The following is a 24830-nucleotide window of genomic DNA, read 5'->3' on the forward strand; positions in this document are numbered from 1 at the left end:
GGACGTCCTCAGCGTGATTGCGTGGACGGACTTGACGTGGTTCCTAGAGTGATCTACAGTATATAGCTTTACCCCCTTGCACTTCTCATGTCCACGTTGGATAAGCTCACCAAGCCGTTCGGCGCGATCCTTGGCCTCCAAATGCTGATCGTCGAAGTGGTCACTCCTCTTGGTAGACCGACAGTACCGGAAGGTCCGTTATTCTCGCGTCATTCGCTTATCGCCAATACAACCAGGACACTGTTTGGCCTCCAAAAGGAGGAAACAGATCTGTTTTGGGTTTATCCTCGACTTCGGGGTTGGCTTGGGGGTTGACGAGCGTCATGGCCGTGGACCACTCAACGGAGGTGATGGGTTGGGCTCGCTTCGCTTGACCCTTTCCCTCTTACCGCATAGAGCTACGTACAAGTCGACAACCTTGATGTTTCGCCGGGTTCTTTCCTCATCGCAAAGATCATCAGGCTGGTGACACAGGATCTCGGCTAATCTTGCACGCTCGGGGATGACTAGATCGATGGCTGGCTCTTCATACTGCTCTACCTCGCCCCCTCTGCTTGCCTCGCGGTATTCCTGAACGATCCGTTTCTCGCGCTGCGACCTTTTTTGCGCGATCTGGTTTGTGAGTTCCCAGATCTTGTCCTCATCCTCGCGGCCATCAAAGCGATACTGGCCTCCTTTAAGCTCCGCTCGCTGGACCTCCAGCTCACGGATCTCTGGATCGGGTGGCCAGTTAGCCCATACCTCATAAGGAACCATATCCCTCACAGCCCGGGGATCCCGGGTCAGACTGACATGTGCGAAAAGCCGAAACAGTTGAGTCTCCAGCTCTTCCTCCAGGAAAGTGTTCTGCAGATGGAAGTTGGCGATCTGATTCAAGTAGGCGTTGTTGAATGTGAAAAACTTCTGGTCGTGTCGCATCATCTGGTCGCGCACAGCATCTGGTGCATTTCCTGCAGGAGTAATGGTTAGCGTAAATCAGCACCAACTCTTGCTTTCTTTCATCCGGCCTCTCGCTACGTCCCTCTTCCCCTTCTCCTTTGCTTGTCGTTGATTACTCTCCAAATGACTTTAGTAGAGCTTGAGGCAAGGCTAGAGGATGATTTACAGGAACTTCTTATTTTCTCGGGGAGACTCGACGCGAGGCAGTTCGTCGAATCACTAATTAATAATCACTATGGCGTTGACGCGCGGGGTTAGCGATACAGGAGGTACAAATTGTCAGGATGGGAGTAGCAGAAGCGACCTATTGCTAGACGGTGTCGACTCGACCATAACTTCAAACGCCTTGCCCGACGCGGCCTTGACCCATTCGCCCTTAGCATAGCACATATCGCTCTTCAGAAGTGACGGGTCTTCCAACTAATTTAGTCGACAATAGTCAGCTAGCCTCACGTAACTGTTGGCATTCAGCAGCTGGGAAGCAGTGACACCTACCACAGTGGCGGGCAACATGCTGGAAGCTAAGCGTGCAAATAAGAGTGGAAGCGTGAACAGTTGGAAGCTGGGCTTGATAGGATATCTGGCAGATGATGCTCTGCTCTTATGCAAGCTTCGCAGGAGACTCATTATGAAGAGGGAAGGACTCCAATATTAGACATGTGGCAATTGACTCCTAAAACAAGTAAGATTGACTATGAGCGGTGCTTGGTCTGGCTAGTGAGTAAAATGATTAGAGATGCCGAGTTTGGACAAAGCTTACTCTGTCAGGGCTGGCTTCTCGGAGGAGACCGGCGCCGGCCGGACACAGCAACCGGACCAGGGATAGCAGCCGGTAATACAATCACCGGCTGTTGCGACTATTTAGAAGGGTCGATTCGTGCAGGATGCATATCCAGTCAGATATTGATGTATTAGATAAGGCCAGACTACTGAGTTGCTTATCGTTTTAAGAGTTGCATTATTTTCGGAAGCGGCAAACATGTCCACGCTGGAGCAATTGCGCCAGTTCACAACTATTGTGGCTGATACTGGCGATTTCAACGTGCTACGCGAGTACACCCCACAAGATGGCACTACGAACCCGTCTCACATCCTCCACGCCGCCAAGTTGCCTCAGTACAGAACTATCATAGAGCAAGCTGCAAAATATGGCCAATCCAAGTCCCAGGACCCAATTCTACAGGCGGAGCACGCTCTACTTCGCTTGCTGGTCGGCTTTGGGAATGAGATACTCCATGCCATTCCTGGTCGCGTTTCTACTGAAGTCGACCCTGTCCATTCTTTTGATACAGCGAAGACGGTAGAGATGGCGCGGAGCATTATTGACCTTTATAGAGAAACCGGCGTCTCTAAAGAACGTGTCTTAATCAAGATCGCATCTACCTGGGAAGGATTTCAAGCTTGCAAAATCCTCGAATCGGAAGGAATTTACTGCAATATGACACTGTTGTTTTCCCCTGTCCAGGCCAAGCTTGCAGTCGAGGTTGGCGCCACTCTCATTTCTCCTTTTGTTGGACGAAGCATGGACTGACTGGTGGCAGAATCGGTTCCCAGAACGCGACTACATCGGCATAAAAGACCCTGGTGTTCAACTCGTCACCGAAATACACAACTACTACAAGGAAAACAGCATTAAGACCGAGATCATGGCCGCTAGCCTGTGCAGCTTCGACGAATGTATACAGCTGGCTGGTGTTCAGCTCATGACCATCAATGTCAAGCTGCTAGAAGAGCTGAAGCATGCCAGCTACCCAGTGTGCCGTCATCTGGCCGATAGAAAAGCCATGAATCCCATTCCCTCAATGAGAAATTGTGGTTGCTAACTGTATGGAATAGCACCAGTACCAAATACATCATCATCTGTGCTATTGCGATACACAGCGAACGAAGCCTGCTTTCGATTCGATATGTTCAGCGACAGAATGGCTTCTGAAAAAATGGCAGAGAGTCTGCGCTTATTTCTGGACGATGGACAGGAGCTCAAGAGGATCTTGCTTGAAGCTCTTTCTGCTTAGTAGATTAATTCGAATTTGTAGCGGATAATTACCTTAAAATATATTTGTCTGCTGCACGAATAAGCTATGTTTTGAACCCGGGACCCTTTTGTAGTTCACGAAGCAATCCACTCAACGACCCCCCCCGACTCGTACATACCCTGTTATCCAGTATGTCAATATAGAATTACATATAAGCGAGCCTTCTCCCTTGAGCAAGGCTTTGCAAAGTCGTTGTTTCAAGACCTGTGCCGTCCGTCATAGATGGGAACCTCAGCCAACTGCACTAGCAGTCGGCATAATGTTGTGGCTACACGTACTTTTCACAAGCTTTCATTAACAAAATCAGCCAATTATCATTGCTGTAATTGGGTATAACGGTTGCTGCAGACACCCTTATGTTGCCTCGCCAAAGTGATTCCGCATTCCGCATGCACTTTCAAATAACACAAGAATCCGGAAGCACCCTCGGATGCCCAGCCCTATCAAGTCCAGTCTGTGCTTTGTTCAGAATTTGTGTTCTCATGGTCCGGACCCGGAGCGTTAGTCTAGCTACTAAAATAGGGCGCCATCTGTTGCAGATCGTAAAGTAGCAACTGTGCATTATTGAGAATTTCATACGATGCAGCTGCTACTTGGGGGAGGACTCGAAGCCTAACAAGGGCGAGCCACAAAATACTGCATGGATCTAGGGCGGGATGAAGTACAAGCCCACTGTATAGCCCATGTGTACAGGTGGAGGAATGAATCTCGGACTGCTTTGGGTGAGGACGAACAAAGGGATTACTGGGGGGGCCTTTATTTTATCATTGTTCAATTATTTGTTATTCCATTACTGAGAGGGGAGTTGGATGAAAAGGCGGCGGGCGTCCGACGCGACAATGGAGGACCGTGCAGAGATGGAGATCGTGGTGGACGCGCCAAACTCTATCGCGATGTCGGTCAAACGAGCGAAGCGGGCGAAGCCCAGCGCCAAAGCACGCGAGGCGCTACTCTCGAATGAAGGCGACAATGGAGAAGAGACAAGTTCGAGCAACAATGGAGCCATCGGACCGGAGATGCTGCAGCGCATCTACGAGCTCGTGGCCAGTTCCCAGAACGAAATCCGAGACCTGAAAGAGATCATCAACAACCAGCAGGCAATCATCCAGCGGCTCACCGCCGAGCTTCAAAACGTCACCCAGCAATTGGAAGAACTCAGGAATGGCGCGGCCCTCGCCGGCAGCGCCCAGACGAACCCTCAGGCCTCTTACGCGCAAGTCGCACGCACGCCCCCGACGAGCCAGCCGAGCAACGTAGGCACGCTTACCTCGATGAACACGACACCCTCCACATTCACCGATACCTTGTACTGCACCATCGACACATCCCGAATGGAGGACGACAAACGGGCGGCTGTGACCGCCGGAACGGTTCGGGCCGCCATCGAGAAGGAGATGCGAGCGACGGGAGAACAGAAGGACTGGCGATGCCGCGCCGTGACCATGGACCCCAGGAAGCCCCAACGCATCAAGATCGTCTGCCGAGATGAAACCGAGCACCGACTAGTCAAGCGAGCCGCCGAGAAGACGAACGTGTCTGGAGCTCGCGTCCTGCGAGACGAACTATACCCGATCAAGGTGGACAGTGTCAGGCGCACAGCAGTCCTCAACGAAAACGACGAGATCCGAGACGGAGCGGCCGAGGCATTCGGGCAAGAGAACGAGACGACAGTCGCCAAGGTGGCATGGCTGAGCCGGAAGGACAACGGGAAGGCATACGGATCCATGGTTGTCTACCTGACGAAGGCGGCCGAGGCGCGGAAGTTCCTCGAGGAGGGTTTCTTTTACGCCGAGGCGAGTCGGGCTACACGAGGGTATTCGAGCGACGAGAGCGGCCGGAACAGTGTTACAACTGCCAGCAGGTGGGACACAAGGCATTCCAGTGCAAAAACGCCCAGGCCTGCGGACGATGCGCAAAGCAGGGACACAGCCACCATGGCTGCGAAGCAACCGTTCTGAAGTGCGTCCCATGTGGAGGACCACACGAGTGGTTTAGCCGACACTGTCCGAAGCTGTACCCATCGAACCATGACTAAACCGTTCCGTATTATTCAAAACAACGTGAGGAAGCAAGGACCCGTACACGACAGTCTCCTCAACGATGAAGAAGTACAGCATGCGACAGTGGTCTCGATTCAAGAGCCGCACGCGAGGATGGTTCAAGGGAAGCTTCTGACGACACCGATGGGACACCATAGGAAAGTGCTGACGGAAATGGAGTGACCAACTGAAAATGGAGCATGCATGGGCTTTAGGTGACAAGTAAGCGATTCAAGAATGTACCGTAGATTAGCGCTAGTTGCCCTTTCGGCTTCGCCGCCCGGGCGTTAATAAACTGTGTGTGTGTGTGTGGGACTAGGAGTGCCCCGCAAAGCCTAAGCTTCGGATCACTTAAGTTGCGACCTGCGCGCACCCAACTCGTTGCTCGACAGCATTGACAGCCTTCGACGCCACAAGATCCTGCCAGTTACGAGAAGCAGAAAGAGAAAGCCTGCTGCACATAGATTGAAAATGTCTACCCCTACAACGAGCAAGGTCCTTGTGATTTACATTGGGGCGGTAAATTGGCGAAACACGAGTGTGACCATGCAAGCCGAACGTGCGCTGACAGCTGGAGCCCACCAGGGAAACATCACCTTTGGGAACGACAATGTTCGCTGGAATCACTCTCTACGTGTTGAGAGATGCCTCGGAGCACAGCTCCAAGTGATCGGCATCGTTGATCCTTCCGTTGATCGTATCACCCACGTACTCGCGCAGAAAGCGTTATCTGAAGCCGCTGTAATCTATCAAGACACAAAGCATTATCTCGCTCTTGAGGAGGCAGCGTCGGATCTAAAGCGGCTTGGTTTGCTTCCTGACCTCATCATCCTCGGGGCCCCTCCTCACTTCCGTGGGACCACAATTCCCGGCCGCGACCTCGAGCAAAATGTGATTGCCGCTTTCGGCTCCAAACCCGCCTTGTTTTGCGAAAAGCCCATTTCCACTGCGCTGCCAAGCGAGACGCTTCCTGTGTTAGATCTGCTGGCGAAATCTGGGAATCGAATATCTGTGGGCTACATGCTTAGGTATCTCAAAGTTGTCCAGAAAGCCATGTCAATCATCCAGGAAAATGACTTGACAATCATGTCAATCAACGCAAGGTATACATGTGCCTACTCTACAATAAGGAAACCCGATTGGTGGGACAAGTCCAAACAAGGTGGCCCCATTGTAGAGCAGGCAACGCACTTCTGTGACCTTTGCCGGTACTTTGGCGGTGACGTTGTTCTCGACACGGTGCAGGCGTTTGCACTTGAGCACTACGAAAAGCCTGGAAAGCCTTCCCGCCAAGCGATTGATGAATCTAAAACCCCCAGAAGAGAGGATCCCAAGAGCGACAAGTGCCATCTGGTCAGCTTCGTGTCTGGTATGTACAACTTCTGATCCCCTGACTGTTTTAATAGGAAGTTCTCGAACGGGGCACTCGGTTCCCTGTCGCACCTCGTGGCACTCCATGATATCCAATATTTTAATGAGATTGTCATCACCGTCGACGGCTATCAATTGAGGTTGACAGACTTGTACACTGTTCCTACTCTGCGCGCTCGGTACGTTATCCAAAGCAGCTTGGTTCCATAACGCACGCCACTAATCTTGGTAATGTAGAACGCCGGAGTCAGAAGAAGAAAATGCGATTTCTTTCCTGAATGACGACCCGTTCATCTCAGAGTTTGCTGCAATACTCAAAATTAAGACAGCGGAAGTTCCTCGAGCGTCGCCGCGGCACATTCTTTCTTCGTACGAGGACGCTTTCAAGACATATGAGTTCACATGGAAGATTAGAGAGGCCAGCGAGAGTTCTAGTCGGGACTTCAAGGGGAAGAAGTCTTGAAAGAAGTTGCCAAATTTCAAGCCATTGGCTGACAGTATGTGGCCACAAGTAGACTACTATGTAAGCTAGGACACCCCTCACGGGCCACCTCGTCACGGGCCACCGCCTTTTGCCCCACGAACGCGCCTTTTTACGGTGCATCCTGGCTAGAATTCTCGTCAATCCGTCAATCAATTTCTCTCGCTATCACTGAATATTACCTTGATTGTCTTCGCCAACTTCTTCTCTTTATGAGAATGTCTTCCTTTGAAACTGAAAAGCATGCACAGGCCGCAATTCGGGATGTAAAGCTCGGAGTAGCTGTTCGCGAATCCGCCCGCACGTGGTCGGCCTCCCGATCGTACATCCAGCGCCGTCTCGCCGGTGTGCCTACTCGAAGTGAGTTCAATAAGGACCTACAGGTCCTGCCACCACTTCTGGAAGCCGAATTGGCATATTGGGCCGTCGGTCAGGCCAGGTTAGGCTTCGCACCAGCGCTGGTCAAGTTCAGACTCATAGCCCAACGGATGCTAAATGCTTCTGGGGCCTCTCATACTCTAGGGCAGCGATGGCATACCCGTTTTTGGCCAGAAACGAGTCTATTAAGACTGCTAGGTCGAGAATAATCAGTTATAGCCGGGCCAATGGGGCTACGGTGGCAAATATCAATGTCGTTTGATAGACTCGATGCGCCCGAGCTAGCTAACATCCCTCCTGAACGCTTCTACAACACTGATGAAATGGGCATCGGCCAAGGCGTTGGGGGGTGGCTATTGGGTGATTTCCGAAGCCACCAGCCATGTGGCCCTTAAGAAGGATGTTGAGAAGGGCGAATGGATCACTGCTCTGGAGTGTGTAGGTTGCGGCGGGGTAGCCCTCCCGCCGCTGGTCATTTTCAAGGGGGTCGACGTCCAAAGACAGTGGTTTCCGGACCAGAACCGGCATCTCTGGGACGACTGGCGATTCAAAGCATCGGCTAGAGGGTGGTCCAGTAATCCCACGGCCTTGGATTGGGTCCAAGACATCTTTATTCCTTATATACGGTCTCGCCACGGCAACAAATGGGTTGTCCTGGTCTGTGATGGCCATGAATCGCATACGAACGATGACTTTTTATGGCTTTGTCTCTCAAATAAGATATGGCTAGTCTTTTACGAGCCACACTGCAGTCATATAGTCCAGGTTTTGGATGTAGGAGTCTTCGGGTTGTTGAAAAGAAGGCTAAGGAGTCTCTTGAGGGAGTGCCCGAATACGGTCCTTGGACTAAAGCCTACTAAGATGGACATGTTGAAGGCATACCGCCAGGCCAGGATTGACGTAATGACTCCCTCGGTGATCAGAAACGCCTGGAGAACGGCTGGGATTTATCCGCGGGATCGGTCGAGGCCGTTATCGTCGAGATATGTCATCCTAGAGGATGTGGGTGTTGCCCGGGTACGTTCCGGGGTACCGGAAGTGGTTGAACGGGAATCAACACCCGATTTCGTCGCCGAACTGGCCCCAACGCCTATCAAAACACACTCTGGTGGTCAGGCATTACGGAGGAGTGGTCGTCAGCTGGCTGTCTCAGATCCTACTTTCAAGCTCCCTTCTCAACCGCTCTTCATTCGTAAGGCTAGCAAAGCTCTGGACCAGCAAGCCAATAAAATCGCGAGCCTAGAAGCTCATGTTGATTGTCTTCAAGCTAAACTTGGTAGGAAGTTAGCAAAGGCACGCTAGAAGGTAAGGATCGCACCGGGACAGCGATTTGTTCGCATGGCTGACATGCGCCGGGCTAAGCGGAGGCTAAGGGGTAGGGTCGTGTACGAGGACGAAACGAGCGACGGCGAGGTACCAAACGGGCCGTATAGTGCAAGAGAAGCTGCGGAACATGATACTACGGAGGCAGAAGAATGTATTTTTGTTGGAAATACCCGAAGATAGTGAATTTGTGTCAATTTCAGCCGTGGAAATAGCTTTGATTACAGAGGTAGGGGTAGACAAGTAAAGTGGCCCGTGAGAGGGCGCTCTAGCTTACCTTGATCTGGTAATCGAAACTTCCGCACGCTATAAGCCTTGCAATGTTGGGAACCAGACTGGCCCCCATATCTCGCAGACCCAGCCGAGGAGCTCTAGGAAGGTGCCCTTTCGTTGGAGATAGAGCTTTGCCTGGGCCAATTGCTACCAACTGCGCATTGTCAGACAGTAGCTGATGCAGTTTCGTAGGCAGAGTCCAAGGGAGATGATGGACTTCCTGGTACCGTGTCCATCATAGCATGCTCATGGTCGGGTTTTTTGGGCGGGAGGGGCCAAGAAGAGTAGCGGCGGTCCTGGAAGACTGCCTCACCGCTTACATGTGGCTTTTCGTAGTGGTCAACTCATTCTTGAGTTTATGTAAGTCAGAGGATAACGTTACCTCTCGTATGGCCTTTAGCACTTGTGCTATCCATGGCGGAGGCTGCTTCGAAGATGAGCGCAAACGTAGGTTGGATGGACGCGACTGCCGGCTAGGTGATATTTGTTGGTTCACCAGGGCCAACAACCGGTTAAACTTACTCTCGATGGTCTGAATCCTTTCCTTTGCAGCAACGTTGTCCATGATGCTTGCGTAAATGAGAATCTCCTTAGGTGAGAAGGTGTGTTTGTTGTGAACGAGCTGTACCTTGAGGAACGAAAGGCTCCTTTGGTCGCACCGCCCGTGAGCGCACGGGCCTCTTCTCATTCCTTTTGTTTCCTCGTTTCGGCCCAGCGGTGGATCGATCACACCGTGCCGCTTGCCTCCTTAGACGGTGGAGCCGGCACTGTACTTTTTCCAGGGAGCTGACCTCTCCTGTGGGGTCTGTCGCGCTGTATCGTCCTTTTTTTTCGGCTGCGAGACCCGGCTTCCGCTTTCTCCTTCCCCGACGGCTGACGGCATCCGCCCCTCGGCTAAGGCTGGGCGAGGGTAGTATATCTGCTGGAGGCCGTTCGGATCGTGAGACGGTATGGCTCCGGACTCGGCCGCCTCGTCGCTTTCGTCCGGGTGTGCGGCACCGCCGCCGCTAGCCGAAGGTGCGGCCGCTGTCGCGGCGTCGCCTACTGTGGCAAGGCCCACTAGAGGCAGGACTGGCCGGCCTACAAGGTCGTCTACAGGCCGCCTGCGGGCCGTGTCAAGACGGGCGCTGCTACCGCCAGTGGTGACTACGGTACCGCCGCAAGCCGCGGGGGAGAAGCGGGCGGAGAGGCTACGACCGCTCGGACCTATAGCATGGTAATTGATGCGGCGGCGCCGGGGGTCGCCCCGCGGTATTAAGAGTTGAGCTATGACGACGAGGTTCTTCGCTATTTATTACGGAGCTGAGCGCCCTCGGCGCCGCGCCGTGGCGTGGTTCGCCGCTACCAGAGCGTTGTGTCCTCGCCCGCATCCTCTCCTGCTGCCGTCGCGCCTTCCTCTGTTGCGTCCCAGGCCGCGTACCAGCTCCTCTGCCCGTGCTCCCATCGGGAGCGCGCCCTTGTCTCGCTCGCCTGCCTCTCCGGCCGTGCTACCGCCTCCCGCATGTCACTGTCCAGCACGTTCTTCGGCTCTATAAAGTCCGACCGCGCCGGCTCCCGGAACAAGTAGAGGCCCTCCCACTGCGTCGCCCGCGAGAGCTGCACGTACAGGCTCATGAAGCTCGGCCGTGCCCCCTCGCCCTGTCCGGTTCCGGGCTTGCTCCCCTTCAGGTTGAGGAGCACGTTTGCATACTGCTTCCCCTGGCTCTTCTGGTCCGTCATGGCGAAGGCGGGCGTGCACAGCGGCCCCGTGCGGTGCGTCACCCACCGGAAGCCCGGCTTGCTGCGTGATCGCGGGCCGCCCTTGCCCCGCATGGCCTCGGGGATCGCCACCGTCTTGCTCGGGAGCAGCATCGCCCCCCGGGGGCAGACCCGGTATAGCCAGGGCGGCGATCGCGTCCGACTGCAGAAGGACGGCGAGGGGCGGGCCTAAGTGGAAGGTGACGTCGTCCGCGACGGCGATAATAGCATATGCCGTGTCCGGGATCACGCCCATAGCCTTGAACGGCCCCCCCATTCACTAGTTTCAAGCCGACGTGCAGGTTGCGCGTGACGACAACCGGTATGCCTTTTACGTAAAAGAAGAGGCCCGGCTCCGTGTGGTGCCGCGCTGCGAAGACGGAGACGTGCTGGCCCCGCGCCCGCGTGTGCTGCACGACGGCAGCCATGTTCAAGTTCCACCGGTCCTGGTTCAGCGGCGTGATGGCGCGCAGCCCGTCGGCAAAGGTCGGCTGCGTCGGCTTGTCGTATACGCGCTGCCGCAGCCGTTCGAAGTCGAGCTCCGTCTGCTCGCCGCGCCGTAGCCGCCCGAGGAAGCCGCGCAGCCTTGCACAGCCGCTAGCCCGTACCTGTTCCTTTAGCATAACCACGCTACGGAACTGCAGGAATAGCTTATGCGCCGCTAGGTGCTTCGCCACACTCTCCGGATTCGACCTATCGCTATACCCTCGCGGCCTCGGCAGCAGAAGGCTGGTTTGTTGTACCGGGTCAAACTGGTAGAAGTCGCCGAAGAGGACGACGATGGGGATGCCGCCGAACGGCCGCCGCGCGTCGTCCCGGTACTGCTGCATCCGGTTATCTACCGACGCCAGCGTAAGGCCGCCCACCTGGCTGATTTCGTCGACGACGAGCATCACCTTGCTCTTCCACCGCAGCTTCTCCTCCTCCGACACCCTCCTCCCCGCCTCGCTATTGCCCTCGAAGCCGATGCCCGTCGCCGAGTGTAAGGTGACGCCCCCGATCAGCGCCGCCGCGTTGCCGCTGGCGCCTGTCAGTAGTAGCGCATGCTCAGCCTCCTTCAGCCGGAACAGGCCCTGGATCGCGTGGATGACGCGCGGCTTACCGGTGCCGCCCTCGCCGCCGACGTACTGGAAGTGCTGCGGGCCCTCCTCCTCCTGGAGCCGGGCACCGCGGTCGTCGAGGAATGCGGCTGGTAGCATTAGTGCCAGCGCCTGCTGCTTGTTCAACGTCCACGTCCTCGTCAGCGTAAGCGCCACGTCCGTGTGCGTGGCGGTCTGCCCGAGCTCGACTCGCATCTGGGGCTCCATCTCGACCGACTCATGTTTCTGTCGCGGCGCGAGCACGCTCGCGCGGCCCTGGTCCGGTGCTGCCGATGCGTCTTCGTCGCTTGCCCCTCGAATGCGAGCGACGACATCGGCGTCCTCTTTCCTTTGCCTCTTTTCGATACCCGCGACCTCCTCGCGCCCGAGCAGCCCGAAACCCCGCAGGGGCGACTCCTGTATGTCCTGCAGTTCTGTGTAAAACCACCGGCCCCGGTGGCTCTCAGCTACGCCACCTACGCCTAAGTCATTTGTGCCTACCGCGTCCGCGGCGTCCGCCTCTTCCCCTAGAGATTGTAGCGCGGCGCCGACCGGCAGATCTTTTATACTACTCCCCCAGCCGGCGGTGGATAACACGTCCACGAAGGCGTCCCAGCACGCCTGCCGCTCCTTGGCCCCGTCTTCGTCGGTGTAGTCGACGTCGTCGAACCCTGGCTCTCGCGTGGCCTGCGTATCGATGGTGTCCTCGAAGTCCTCGTTTAGGCCTCGGAGTTTCCGGTTCGCGGCGGCATCCTCCACCGATACCCGAAGGAGAGCGACGTTGCGGACGTGGAAGCGCAGTCTCTCGTCCAGTCTTTCCTCGTGTCTCCGCCACAGCCCCGATATATCGTTCCGCTCCGTCGGATACGAACCTCCCCCAAGGGACGAATAGCGCGAGGTGTACAACCGCATTCCTACAACCACATCAGCCTTAGAAACTACCTACTCTTCTCCTTATTTAATAGAATAAATAAAAAATAGCTACCATTGGATCACCTTCTCGTCCGCCTCCTCGAAACTGCCCGTAAGCCGTCCGTCAAAGATGGGGTACGCCGTCTTCCCAGGCAATCGGAGGCACTGAACCCAGCCGGCGCAGGTCGTCGCCTTAGCCGGGAAGGGGATTACGCTCGCACGCTGTCTGCGACCCGACCTTTCCTTCCGTAGCGTAATGAACGAGAGGTAATCGTAGAGGCAGACGTCTTCCAACACGGACCGACCCACGGTGCTTATATGCCTCTAAGTACGGTAGCTTTAAGCCGCGTTCGTGGAAGTAGAGGTTCTCCGGCTGCGCCTCCTTCCCGTGGGCCGCCAAGGCCTGTCGCAAGCCAGCCCACTGACGCACGCAGGCCCAGTAGAGCGAGTTGAGATGGGTCCACGTCCAGTAGCGTACACTGCTCAAGCCGGTGCCGAAACCGAGCAGGTATGCGAGAACTTCGGGCTGCGACAACTCCCGGCTAGAAAAACCCGGTTCGAGAGCTGGCGGAAGAACGACAGTGTCTCCTCCTGCATCCCACCTGCCGGCCCGCTCACCTGCCCTTACTGCTGGTCGATCAGCGTGAGGAGCTCGGACGCGATCGCCAGCCGCTTCCACATCGGCGCGCTAAGCTTCGTAGCATAGTTACAGATGTACAACATTAACGCCAGCCCCATCGACCGCGTTAGGATAAGGGTGATGTCGTGGTTGTGGTGGAGCCCGACCGCCATACTCTGGTTGTACCTGTTCACCATCGGGTGATTTCTCTCGACCGTCAGGAGGCCGTCCTCGCTGAAGCCCGTCTCCGGCACTAGCTTCCAGGAGGCCCCGAACCGGCACAGAGTCCTAATGCGCTTCTCCCCGCCATCCTTTACCGCGTCCTTAAACGAATACTTAACGCATATGGCGCTATGGTGGTGGACCTGGCAGCGCGATGCTACGAAGTGGGCTTCCTCCGCGAAGGCCGCTGCTAGCTCTGCGGTATCTTGCGTCGCCTCCGCCGGGACGGCTGTCGTCTTCCTCCCCTGGTCGCTCGCGGCCTGCGCGAGCGCCTCGTCCAGGCTCTCGGTGAAGACATCACCGACAAAGCGCCGCACCTTGGCCCGATACTCCGCCTCCCGGGGGTTCGCCATATCGCGGAGCAGCTCCGGCATCCCCACGTTGGCGTCGAACCAGAGGAGCCCATGCAGGTGTAGCGCACCACGATCATTTGTCTCTACCGTTGCGTAATAGTCACTGACCTTCCCGAAGACCGACGGCCGCCCTACGCGAACGTAGTGCTCGAAGAATAGTTGTATCTCGCGAAAGAAGAAGACGGTCGAGCCAAGGGGGTCATGAATCGAGAGCGTCGCCGCCTGCAGCGACGTCCTCAGGTCCTCGAGCAGCGCCCGCGCTGCTGCGTCGTCCAGCCCCCGGTGGGCCGCTAGCTTCAGCTTGACCGGGTTGTTAATATCGTTCGGGTTGATCGTGAACCATACCGCCGTTAGCCCGCTCGCTACGATAAGCGCCAGAATCTTCTTCCGCATATACAGCCGGCTCTCGTTGGACAGCGGATGCCTGCTGCCGTAGAGCGACAGCTCCTTCATGATCGCCAGTACGTCGGGGTCCGTCGTGCGGCCGGTCTCGCGCATCTCGCTCTCCGCCCGCTGAAGTCGCTCCGGCGTCAGCCCATCGTAAATGCCCTCTACCCGTCGGAACGCCGGCCGCTGGAGGCGGCCATGAGCGAGCTGCCGGTTGCGCGACCGCAGAAGTATGTTAAAGGCGAGGAAAGGCAAACGCCGCGTGCCGCGAGCAGCTCCCCCCGTGCCTCTGCAGTGCCACCTTGGCCCAGGACTCCAGCGTCATGTTTCGCAGCGGCGTATCAGCCCCTGACGCCCTAGGGCCACCCTGCCCGTGGGGGAAGCACGTCGGGAAGGTCTTGGGGAAAAAGTCAGGCGATAAGGCGTCGGCAAAATCACCGCCCCGCGATACCCGGATAAACGGCTGCTCCCTAGACGAATGGACCTGGGTCGACGGTGGGCCGCCCTCGTCCGCGTCTCCGGGGATGGAATTGTTGCCGCCGCCGCCGTCCCGTCGTTCATTCTGGAGCATTTGGCCGACGAAGGCTAGCTTATCCTGCTCCGCGATAGCTGCCTCTTTGTCGATGGGGAACATGTCCGTTAGCCGGAGCTCGAACACGCGCTGGGCCGTCTCCTCGGTGGCCATCTCTTCTATACTGACGACCGCCGTAGGCGCCTCGGCTTAGGTTAGCTCCTCTACGATATCCTCTGCTGTGCGCTCTACGCCGGGCGACTCGCATCCCGGGTCGACGGGCGGCACGATTTGGGCCGTGCGGATCCGTTTTTCGGCCGTCTCGTCCTCCCGGATCATGCGCTCGTACGCCACGGCCGGCACCTCCGTGCCGCTCTCGAAAACCCAACTCATCATCTCGCTCTCGGCCACGACGACCTCGTTATATAATAAGTTATTAAACTGCAGCCAAACCAACGCCGTCCGGAGTACACGAGGCCGGACGCTAAGGAGCTTGCTCACGCCCCGTGGGGTTGGTCGCTCCGGCCCCGTCCAGATTACATGGACGTCTTCCAGAGTCGCTAATAGCGGGTGTCGTAGGACTACGGCCGCCAGTGACTCCACGTCGTTGGGGAATACCGTGATATGGCCTGTGACGTGTTTTCGATACGTGGGACCGGTCGGCTGCCCACGCTGGACGTTGAACTTAGTAATGAACCCGTATGCCGCATTTAGAGAGATGAGCTTCTCCTCCAGTGGAGCGAGCTCCTCTAGCTCTTTCGGGTATATGTGCTCACATCCGATGGATGCCAGGCTCCCCATGCAGGCGTCCGGCACACGGCTCCGGTCGAAGGCTTCTCTGCAGCGTATACAGATTGGGACGAGCACGTCGCTACCCTCCTCGGGAAAGCACCTTTTGCACACGAATACGTTGGCCAGGGCGGCGCGGATCTCTTCCGGGACCGCTCTTCTCCAATCGACCCGGTCGAGCTCGCGCGGCTTCTTCTGTAGGTAGCAGATCGAGCAGACCGCGATCTCTATATCGTCCTCGTCGTGAAACGCCTCTAGGAACGATTGTATCGTCTCAACTTTGCGTTCGCCCGGGATAGGATCGCACCAATCCCGCCGGTTGGAGGCCTCCTTCTTTTCCTGAAATGTCTTATCTGCTGCCTCGACTACCCGCGCCAAGGCCTCCTTATGCCGCATCGCTAGCTCGGGGGACACGGCTATGCCGCTCGTATGGCTAGTTGTTCGTAAGCGACACCGCTTTCCTCTTTTCTAGAGGTAACTTACTCCAAGGTGGCCGGCTCCGTTGACGCCCTCGCCCTTTGACGACGTTGCCGGGTATGCTCTTCCCAACCCTCTCGTCGTTGTGTCGCTTCTTCTCTATTACGTCGATGCCGTTCCAGCCACTGCCTGGCCTCCTCGCTCTCCGCGTCTCGCTCTCGTTGCCGCTGGCTGTTCCGGCTGGCCTCCTCGGCCTCTCGACGTAGTCGGCGCGTGGTCTCTTCGATACTCTCAGCATTACGTCCCGGTAAATCGCTGGTATTGCTCGCCCCGCCTCCTTCCCCTACCTCCCGCTGATGCTGCCGCCCTCGGGGCTGCTGTGGACGTTTGTAAGCCGGTCTAGCCAGCCCAACTAGCTTTTCCACTTCCCCTGCCTCTGTCCCTGCTGGCGCCTTTTCCTCACGCCGCTGCTTCTCTTTCCTAGGACGACCTCGTCGGCTTTGTTGACCGCCGGTCAGCTCTACTGCCCATACGCTCGTCCCCGACAGACACTTCTCCGCCGCAGCCGCTTCTTCGCGCCGCTCATGCTCCTCCACCCTTTGTGCCAGCTCTTCCCACCCGACTCAGCTTCGCTCCTCCCGCTCGCGTCGCCTCTGCTCCTCGAGCCGCTTCCTCGACGCCTCCCGGATCGCCCGGCTTTCGTCGTCATGCGGCCCCGTGAGACTCGACAGTCCCGGACTACTTGGGCTTCGCCCGGGGGTCCGCGCAAGCCTTAGCTGCCCGTCCCTTCTATCATCTATCGTGGACCGTGGAGTAAGTAGCTGCCCTCCCCTCTTATCGGCCATTGTAGACTGTGGAAGTAATAGCTGTGGCCTGCGTATATTTATAATGCGCCGGTAGGTTCAATATTACCGGAGAAAGGGGGCGGAAGCGAGGGATTTCTAAACTATCCCCTTTATCGTTAAACATACGGGATACCATCTTCCTATATACGGGTATATTTTAATTACCCTCCTCAGGCGGGGCATCTACCCGGAGCTACCTGGATGACAAGGATCAATTTTAGCTTTTTCTTAATAGTGTTGCTACGTTTACTCCAATTTACCCAATATCAGGCATCAGCGTTGCCTGACTATGGCATCATCGACGTCTCGACGACCTGGTCGTCGTTCGCCAGCCCCACTCCCCTCTTCCCATCAGAATCTACGTAGAGGGGAACGCCCCCGTCTCGACCCTTCCCCCTGTTTTCCCCTACTTCTCTTCCCTTCGCAGCATCCCCTTTCTATCGAACATCTTTACGCCGCTATGGCGACCTCTCTCCTTCCTACTATAGCTGCTTCGCCTGTGCCTCCCTTTCCCAGTAAGCGTGGCCAGGGGGCTATCGGCTCGGATCTTGTCGTTACCTATCACTCGGACCTGGCCCAGTGTGAGATCCTCCCGGCCGGCTCCCGCTATACCAGCGCTGGGAACCTAAAGGCCGGCACATTTCTCGCCTTCAACCCGCCCCCTTTATCGACGATTTGTACCCATAACTGTTTAGCATCGACGACGACGAGCGCCCCGGCCTGCCGCTCCTGCTCTCGAGCTTCAACGCCGATGTGCGGACGGCGACGCTGGAGGAATACTGGGAGGGGGAGGTGGTTCACCATCACCGCCAGGGTCTGTCCGAACCAGCTGTCGTTCCAAAGCGTCAGCCTGGACGGCTGGGACCTGGAGGACGGCGCAGGGCCAAAGACCGTACGCGTCGCCCTCGCGCTGCCGCGCGACGGAGGTTTGCTTCCCTATGTGCTCTCCCCTCTCGCCCGTCTCCGCATGCTAACCCCGCCTTAGCCAACCGTAGTATTGTCCCCCGACTCCTCCATGGCAGAATCGAAGGTGCCGCCTGGCCCACCTCTCCCGCGCACGCCTCCTTTGCCGGCTCCGTCGATCACGACACCTTCCGCCTCCGCGAAGATATATGGACGGAAGCCCTGACCAAGAGCTCTGCTTTCGTTAAGCTCGGCGCATACCTGCTGCCCGAGAACGACCGCCCTCCGCACAAGGGCGTCCACGTCTGCCACGTCCTCGTCCTCTTTCCCGTCGACCGCCAGCCTTGGAGCTCGCAGCTCGCCTGGATGCGCCAATCCTCGAACCCCTTCCCTCGCGGCTCCTGGATTGCCTGTACCGGAGGCCGTGTTTTGGGAGTACTGAACCGCAACCTGCTCCGCAGCCCTCCGGGGGTCGACGCCTCCCTGCGAATCCTCGTAGTCCTCGCTGACGATTGGGAGTTTATCCGCCAGGACTCTTTGTCCACCCAGAACGCCTCCACGCCCGCGCCTTCCACTGCCGCCAGCGACTCGCCGACTCGACCGCGACCCGTCGGCCCTGGCGGCGTTGCCAGCAGGAATCCTTTCTCCTCCACAACGCACGCTACCAAGGCTCCGCCGGCGATCGTATCTACGTCGCCTTCCTTTGCTATACCGCCGCCGCCAGCCCCTGCTACTACGCTAGACCAGCCACCGGCACCTGCCCCTGGCCGTAAGGAAGACGACGGCCGGCCTGCTGCGGTCCTTAACTTGGGTACGTATCCTATATACTTACCCTCTTTCCTTTATCTGACCTCTACTTGCTAGACGACGACGCGTCGGATATGGACGACTTGCTTAGCTACCAACTTGGCTCGCCTTCCGACAGACATTCCCAGAAAAGGCCGAGGCCGAGGCCGGCCTCCCCGAGCCTTCGACGCCTACCAGGGCCAAAAGGACAACGGCAGGAAAGAAGAGGCCATCGCTACACGAGTAACGCTATCAGCCGTCTTTAACACTATAGCTGGAGGGATGCTGCAGCCACGATAAGCCGGGGCTTAAGATGATGTAGATGTACGCTGGAGAGCGCCGTCGATAGCCGTTCGGCTTAAATTGAAGTTCATAAGACTGCTTTCGTCTGCCACCTGGTGTCACCTGTTCTAAATCGCTCTCACGTGCTTGTGCTTTATCTCCCGTCTGCCACCACCTACCGAGTTCCTCAAGGCTCTTTTGGCGGGCGCGCAGCGACCGGTCCCTGCTGTTAGCAACGACCAGTCGTTATTGTGATCCGTGCGTTGACTAGACCTATTTTGGCTCCCAATAGCCTGACGGGTACCCGTTGCTCTTCCTAAAGAGGTTAGGCGCCTCCGTTCTCAGCCCCCTCTGCGCGTCGCAATCCCTCGGCGCGTTCTTGACTTTCCAGAACGCTTCCCTTATTATCTCCGTCTTGACAATGCAACAATGGAATCAAACTATCGGTTTCTTCCAGATTGCCTTCCTCCTGAAGGGGTGTACGAATCGCGCGATGCCGTATTCAAGGCGATCAATTCCTGGGCAGCTCCAAGGGGCTATGCATTCATTAATGGGAGGTCAACGAAAGAAAAGACTGGCAGACAATCAGTTACATACTTGTGCGATCGGCGATGCCAACCTCCAAACGCTTTGAAACAACGACAAAGGAAAACAAGTTCCCGAGGTACTGGCTGCGAATTCTCCGTTCTAGCTAAGGAATCCTTCGACAGGACGACTTGGACCCTGCGGCACCGATTCCACCGACACAATCACGAACCGAGCCAGCATCCTTCCGCCCATTCTGTACATAGGATGCTCTCTACCGATGACGTGGTTCACTTCACGAGTCTTACAAACGCGGGTGTTGCCCCCAAGGAGATTAGAACGTACATACGTCAGAACACCACTTCTATCGCAACACAACAGGACGTATATAATCGAATCGCAGACCCTAGACGAGAGATGTGCGAAGGACAGAGTACGATCAACGCCCTGGCTAATCAGCTCGATCGCGAAGGGTTTTGGAGCCGTGTGCAGCTTGATCCAGACAATCGAGTGAAGGCTATCCTCTTTGCTCATCCAGAATCGCTGGCATACCTCCAGGCCTACCCAGACACCATAGTACTGGACTGGACTGTACCTACAAGACGAATAAGTACAAAATGCCGCTCTTGGATATAATCGGAGTTGATGCTTCTCAACGCTCTTTCTGTATCGCTTTTGCATTTTTAAGTGGGGGAATCGCAGGAGGACTTTGTATGGGCTTTGGAACGTCTTAAATCGTTATTTGAAATTAGTCACTCTCGTTTGCCTTCTGTGATTTTGACCGATCGTTGTCTTGCTTGTATGAACGCTGTCGCGACTTGGTTTCCATCTGCGACTTCACTCTTGTGTCTTTGGCATGCTAATAAAGCAGTTCTTCGATACTGCCAACCGGCGTTTACCCGCCAACAGCTCCAAGACCAACAGCAGAATCTCGAAGCTTGGAAGCTCTTCTACCACGATTGGCATCAGATTATTAAGTCGTCCACCGAAGAGATATTCAATAACCGCCTATTCGAGTTCAGACAGAAGTATACTGCTACCCATATCGAGGAGGTAGCTTGCATAAAGACGACATGGCTCGATTTATATAAGGAGAAGCTTGTCAAGGCTTGGGTAGACCAGCACCCTCATTTTGGGAATGTCGTCACTTCCCGGATTGAAGGCATCCACGCTCTTCTTAAAAGCTACTTGAAAAAACCGACGTTGGATCTATTCGGGCCTGGAAAGCCATTAAGCAGGCCTTACTCAACCAGCTTGCCGAGTTAAGATCCAATCAGGCCAAGCAACATATCCGAGCCCCGATCGAGCTGTCCGGACCATTGTACAGCGTCGTACGTGGTTGGGTATCACACGAAGCTCTGAGAAAGGTCGAGGAGCAACGGAAGCTTTTAACAAAAAGTAGTAGACTCCTCATTTCTCGTTGCACTGGCTCCTTCTCTCGATCTCAGGGGCTTCCATGTGTCCATAAACTGGAAGCTCTACTCACTCAAGACCAGGTCCTTCAACTCGAAGATTTCCACTCACATTGGCACTTAATCCGACGTGGCACTATGCCCTTTCTAGTTGAGCCTAGCCAAAGTTTTGATCCGATTGCTGCTACTTCTTCTTTGCCCCAATCCAGCATTCGGCGAGAACTAAGCGGTTTTGAGATGGTTGAGACTTCAGAAGGGCCAAAAGCACCACCGATATGCAGTAAATGCCACGCTTTAGGTCATACGAAAGTCTCTAGGGTATGCCCATTAAGGCACACAGAGCTGAGATCGCACGTTGTAACAATGCCAGAACAATCACAAATTGTACCAGAAGCGATATCCGACTTATCAATACTGGCCTCACCTGACGTATCTCTGTCGCCAACGCCAGTCATCCGGATACCATCTTCCCCATCTGCACCTACCATGTCGCCCTTGACTGAAGCCGAAAGTGCACCTACACCTACGCCTGAGCCTGAATTGGAGTCAGGTAGAGCAGGCTCCATCTCGGCCTATCAAGTACGACGACCCAAGGGCTATCTGCCAACGATATGTTAAGGCAAGAGATACTTGGTATAAAGCTCAGCCTCCGGGAACCTATGTGAATAATAAGATATGCCAGAAAGCAACGCATTTACCAGTACTATATAACAGAACAAGTTATGACTGGTGCCTGGGTTTGAAGCAGATGGGCAGCCAATGTACGACTTCGGCTGGGTCGAGGGATTGGACGAGAGAGGAGATGGTGGCTTATTTAGACTGGGACAGGTTCGAGAACGACCGGATGGATGGTCTGGTAGCTCGAGAGTCAGGGAATGGTCTTTCTAATAGGAGGGGCATGGGGGAACTTTGGAGGAGGGCAGCGCAAGACCAGGAAGAACAACAAGGTCTTCATTCCGTTACATAGAATGGCATATGAGATCGATTCAATTGTAGCGAAAATATATGGATTGGTTAAGATTACACTGGTTGGTATGAAGCTCCAGGACTAATTGATGCGTGTTAGGAAGGTAAGGCGCGCCGAGGGGTTGCGACGCGCAAAAGGGCCGAGAGCGGAGGCGCCTAACCTCTTCAGGAAGAGCAACGGGTACCCGTCGAATTTTAGAACGACGCATCCGGATTTGCCAGATTGGTATCGTGACGTTTGTATGAAGTTATCGTGGGAGCGTCTCCGATTCCGACTTCGGGATTCGGGATTGCAAGGGGCGAAGGCCGAGTGACATACTCTGACGTCTATTGTCTGTGTACATGAAGGAATCGGTGGTAGAAAGCTCCTAGGTTCCACTGCGTCGCCCCTCATCCTTCTGCTGTTTGACCTACCATATCGAGATCGTACTCAGCTCGCCCGCTTTCTAGCCTAGCCGATGAATTGGTTTACAAGATAGAATATGCCCAGTCTTCCCGAACGGAGTAGCTATCTCGCTACCCCGAGGCCGGGTCCGAGACCAGTTACTATTTCCCAAGAGAGTGGAGATTAGGGATGTCAAGGATGTTAATGGCGATGGGTGCGATGGGTCCTACATGGGTGTCCAGGGACTGTTTTCTGCCCTGTATGTAAGAATCATCGACAACCCCAAAAATGAAGGGCCAGGGGCACGATGAAGAAGGCGGCAGCTAAGCAACGTGCCTGAGTACGTATGGGAGCTACGATGTTTGCTGATCATCAATGACGGGGTACTGGGATAAGACAATGTTTGCCACGTTTTCACAACACGATGATATTAGTGTAATTACGCAATTCGGTGTCTGCGGCATCTGGTGGCTTGGATGATTAGTGGCTTTCTTATTGGGCATTTTCTAAGTTAGTTCGTATATTGAATGCCACGGCGGTTTCTCCCAGTGGGGGTCTTGGAAGCTCGATGACCTCTCCATATTCTCTTATCTCATTCCTTAGTAAGAGAGACAGCAACCATGGCATAGGTCGCCCATGTTACTGGTGCGTCCACTCCGCCTTCTTCTTCTCGGCAAATGCCTTCATGCCGATCTTCTGGTCCTGGCTGCCGAACAAGCTGTGGAACACGTGTCTCTCGAATTCAGTGCCGTCCCGCAGACCCAAGTCCTGACTCTTATTGACGGCCTCCTTGCAGGCCTGGACAGCGACGCGCGAGTAGCCGGCAATAGTCTCGGCCGTCTTCAGGAGTCTCTTGCATGAGCTCATCGTAGCTGCCAAATGCTCGAGCGGCGAGCCCCCACATCTCGGCATCGGCGCCGGAAAAGGACTTACCGGTCAGGATGAGCTCCATGGCCTTTGATTTGCCGATGGCGCGGGCTAGGCGCTGGGAGCCGCCGGCGCCTGGGAGGGTGCCCAGCTTGATCTCGGGTTGGCCGAAATTGGCCTTGCCGGTGCAGTAGAGGATGTCACACATCATGGCCAGCTCGCAGCCACCGCCTAGGGCGTGGCCTGACACAGCAGCTATAATGGGCTTTTTGACGCGCATCGTAAGATCGGACCACGACTCGATGAAGGAGCCCGTGTAGGCCTCGGCGAAGGTCAGGGGCGCCATCTCCTTAATGTCGGCGCCGGCGGCGAATGCCTTCTCGGACCCCGTTAGCACGATGACCGAGACGCTGTCGGAGCTGTTGTATTCCCCGAGCGCCTGGTTGAGCTCCGTGATCAGGGGCGTGCAGAGGGCATTGAGGGCTTTGGGCCGATTCAGCGTCACTGTGGCGGGCCCGAGCACATTATTAGCCTCAGGCTTCTCCCGGTAGTTCTTCTGGGTAGTAGCCCCGCGACCCATAGCGCGGCCGGCATGAGGCAAAACGTAGAAGATGGAGCGAAGGGATCGCGCGTGTTAGAGCGTCGTATATACCTTGGGCGACGCCCGGTTTGGGCTCTGAAGTCTGGATGTATTCATATGATCTCATGGCCGTGGCTGAGAAGGACCGGGCAACCCAGGGCAGCGTTGATGGCTGGAAGCGCGAGGCGGCTGGCCTCAAGGGCCGGAGAGCTTGCATTGTGTCGGCAGGGGATTGACAAGTATGAATGGGACAAATTAAAGGGGCCCGTTGAGTCGTGATTGAGGCCGCGAGTTAGCTACACGGGTCGTATTCGCAGCTAAAAAATTGGACGAGGGGCTCGCGAGATTTTATCTCGAGGTGTACGCGTGTGTGCGTTAGGGGGAAGTGATGGCTAACTTGTCAGGGCTCCATAACCTTAGGGCGCGATCGCCTTGGTCCATAGGTTACAGAAATAAGAAGTGCATAGAGAAGTCTGCTATTGAATAGTGAGACGATTCTGTACACAGATTATTAGAATGTCAATATCCACTACTCGCGTCGCGTGATAACCCCGCTTCTCCGTTCACGCATTACTAACACGTGCCCACTTAACTATCGAAGTATGGGGAGTGGATACGGTCCGGCAGCCGCCACGCTTAGTCTCTGCACCCTGAACCCCCAAACGACAGGAATCAGGATACTGCCATCAAATGTCCAGGGTTACAAGTCATTGAGAGCAGCTATGCCTCGCGTCCTACATGTCGGCAAGGCGGAAGGCAAGCCAGGCGAGATATACACCCGTAAGCTCGGTCCTGGACCTTACGAGAATATAATGACCAGTTCTGACATTATTCCCATGACAGCCTACAACTGAGGGAGACCAAGAGACCATGAGGTCTTGGTCCGACTCAAGGTGCTGAACCATCGCGATCTGTTCGTCAGGCATTATTAGTACTCCGCCATATCTCTTGAGCACCACATGCTATCAGATGGTTATGGCGTAGTCACTGAGCTCGGAAAAGGAGTGTCTAATCGGTCTCTTTTCGGGGAAAATGTACTTTTTGCCACTCATGCGGGGCTGGATATCTGATTTAGCAGGCCCTGAAAACTGCAGCAAATGATAGATCACTGGATCGACCCATCTTTACAACGTGAGAACGGCGCAAGATTATGTCTTCGTTCACCAGAACGAGGTTGTTTTTGCTCCGAAGCATCTATATGCCGTTAAAGGAGCAGATTTCCTCCTAGTCGAACTCACGGCCTGGCGAGCATTGACCACCAAGGCTGGTGTTCAGCCGAAGCAGAATACCATCCTTATCACAGGGATTGGAGATGGCGTGGCTCTCTCAGCGTTGTAATTCGGTGCAGCGACGGGCACCAATGTCTTTGTTACTGGTAGCCAGGAACATATTGATTGAGCTCGGGACTTAGGT

At 55.6% G+C, this 24830-nt stretch overlaps 9 protein-coding genes across 9 annotated transcripts; 4 read left to right on the forward strand and 5 right to left on the reverse strand.

Annotated features, from left to right (window-relative positions):
• Window positions 1-321: 321 nt before the first annotated feature.
• On the reverse strand, window positions 322-921 carry PG998_014540 (FluG domain-containing protein; the record flags this gene model as incomplete). The annotated part of the gene is made up of 1 exon (XM_066881356.1): window positions 322-921. The coding sequence occupies one exon, from the start codon at window positions 919-921 to the stop codon at window positions 322-324; it is 600 nt and encodes a 199-aa protein (XP_066723487.1).
• A 997-nt stretch (window positions 922-1918) lies between these two features.
• On the forward strand, window positions 1919-2954 carry PG998_014541 (uncharacterized protein; the record flags this gene model as incomplete). The annotated part of the gene is made up of 3 exons (XM_066881357.1): window positions 1919-2422; window positions 2481-2751; window positions 2821-2954. The coding sequence occupies 3 exons, from the start codon at window positions 1919-1921 to the stop codon at window positions 2952-2954; spliced, it is 909 nt and encodes a 302-aa protein (XP_066723488.1).
• A 2606-nt stretch (window positions 2955-5560) lies between these two features.
• On the forward strand, window positions 5561-7639 carry PG998_014542 (uncharacterized protein; the record flags this gene model as incomplete). The annotated part of the gene is made up of 5 exons (XM_066881358.1): window positions 5561-6378; window positions 6421-6564; window positions 6623-6813; window positions 6918-7305; window positions 7510-7639. 5 exons carry the CDS (start codon window positions 5561-5563, stop codon window positions 7637-7639), a joined length of 1671 nt encoding a protein of 556 aa, XP_066723489.1.
• Window positions 7640-9588: 1949 nt separating this feature from the next.
• On the reverse strand, window positions 9589-12568 carry PG998_014543 (uncharacterized protein; the record flags this gene model as incomplete). Its single annotated transcript, XM_066881359.1, has 3 exons — window positions 9589-10030; window positions 10186-10766; window positions 10859-12568. The coding sequence occupies 3 exons, from the start codon at window positions 12566-12568 to the stop codon at window positions 9589-9591; spliced, it is 2733 nt and encodes a 910-aa protein (XP_066723490.1).
• A 624-nt stretch (window positions 12569-13192) lies between these two features.
• PG998_014544 (PIF1-like helicase domain-containing protein) lies at window positions 13193-14834 on the reverse strand (the record flags this gene model as incomplete). Its single annotated transcript, XM_066881360.1, has 2 exons — window positions 13193-14438; window positions 14503-14834. 2 exons carry the CDS (start codon window positions 14832-14834, stop codon window positions 13193-13195), a joined length of 1578 nt encoding a protein of 525 aa, XP_066723491.1.
• A 36-nt stretch (window positions 14835-14870) lies between these two features.
• PG998_014545 (PIF1-like helicase domain-containing protein) lies at window positions 14871-15845 on the reverse strand (the record flags this gene model as incomplete). The annotated part of the gene is made up of 1 exon (XM_066881361.1): window positions 14871-15845. One exon carries the CDS (start codon window positions 15843-15845, stop codon window positions 14871-14873), a length of 975 nt encoding a protein of 324 aa, XP_066723492.1.
• A 33-nt stretch (window positions 15846-15878) lies between these two features.
• Window positions 15879-16587, forward strand: PG998_014546 (uncharacterized protein; the record flags this gene model as incomplete). The annotated part of the gene is made up of 3 exons (XM_066881362.1): window positions 15879-15892; window positions 15939-16255; window positions 16415-16587. The coding sequence occupies 3 exons, from the start codon at window positions 15879-15881 to the stop codon at window positions 16585-16587; spliced, it is 504 nt and encodes a 167-aa protein (XP_066723493.1).
• A 584-nt stretch (window positions 16588-17171) lies between these two features.
• PG998_014547 (uncharacterized protein) lies at window positions 17172-18647 on the forward strand (the record flags this gene model as incomplete). Its single annotated transcript, XM_066881363.1, has 3 exons — window positions 17172-17637; window positions 17697-18425; window positions 18550-18647. The coding sequence occupies 3 exons, from the start codon at window positions 17172-17174 to the stop codon at window positions 18645-18647; spliced, it is 1293 nt and encodes a 430-aa protein (XP_066723494.1).
• Window positions 18648-22609: 3962 nt separating this feature from the next.
• Window positions 22610-23634, reverse strand: PG998_014548 (uncharacterized protein; the record flags this gene model as incomplete). Its single annotated transcript, XM_066881364.1, has 3 exons — window positions 22610-22842; window positions 22904-23320; window positions 23490-23634. The coding sequence occupies 3 exons, from the start codon at window positions 23632-23634 to the stop codon at window positions 22610-22612; spliced, it is 795 nt and encodes a 264-aa protein (XP_066723495.1).
• Window positions 23635-24830: the final 1196 nt, after the last annotated feature.

The sequence above is a fragment of the Apiospora kogelbergensis genome, assembly GCF_038363985.1.
Source record: "Apiospora kogelbergensis strain CBS 113332 chromosome Unknown utg000012l_segment0_segment0, whole genome shotgun sequence".
NCBI classification, from domain to species: domain Eukaryota; kingdom Fungi; phylum Ascomycota; class Sordariomycetes; order Amphisphaeriales; family Apiosporaceae; genus Apiospora; species Apiospora kogelbergensis.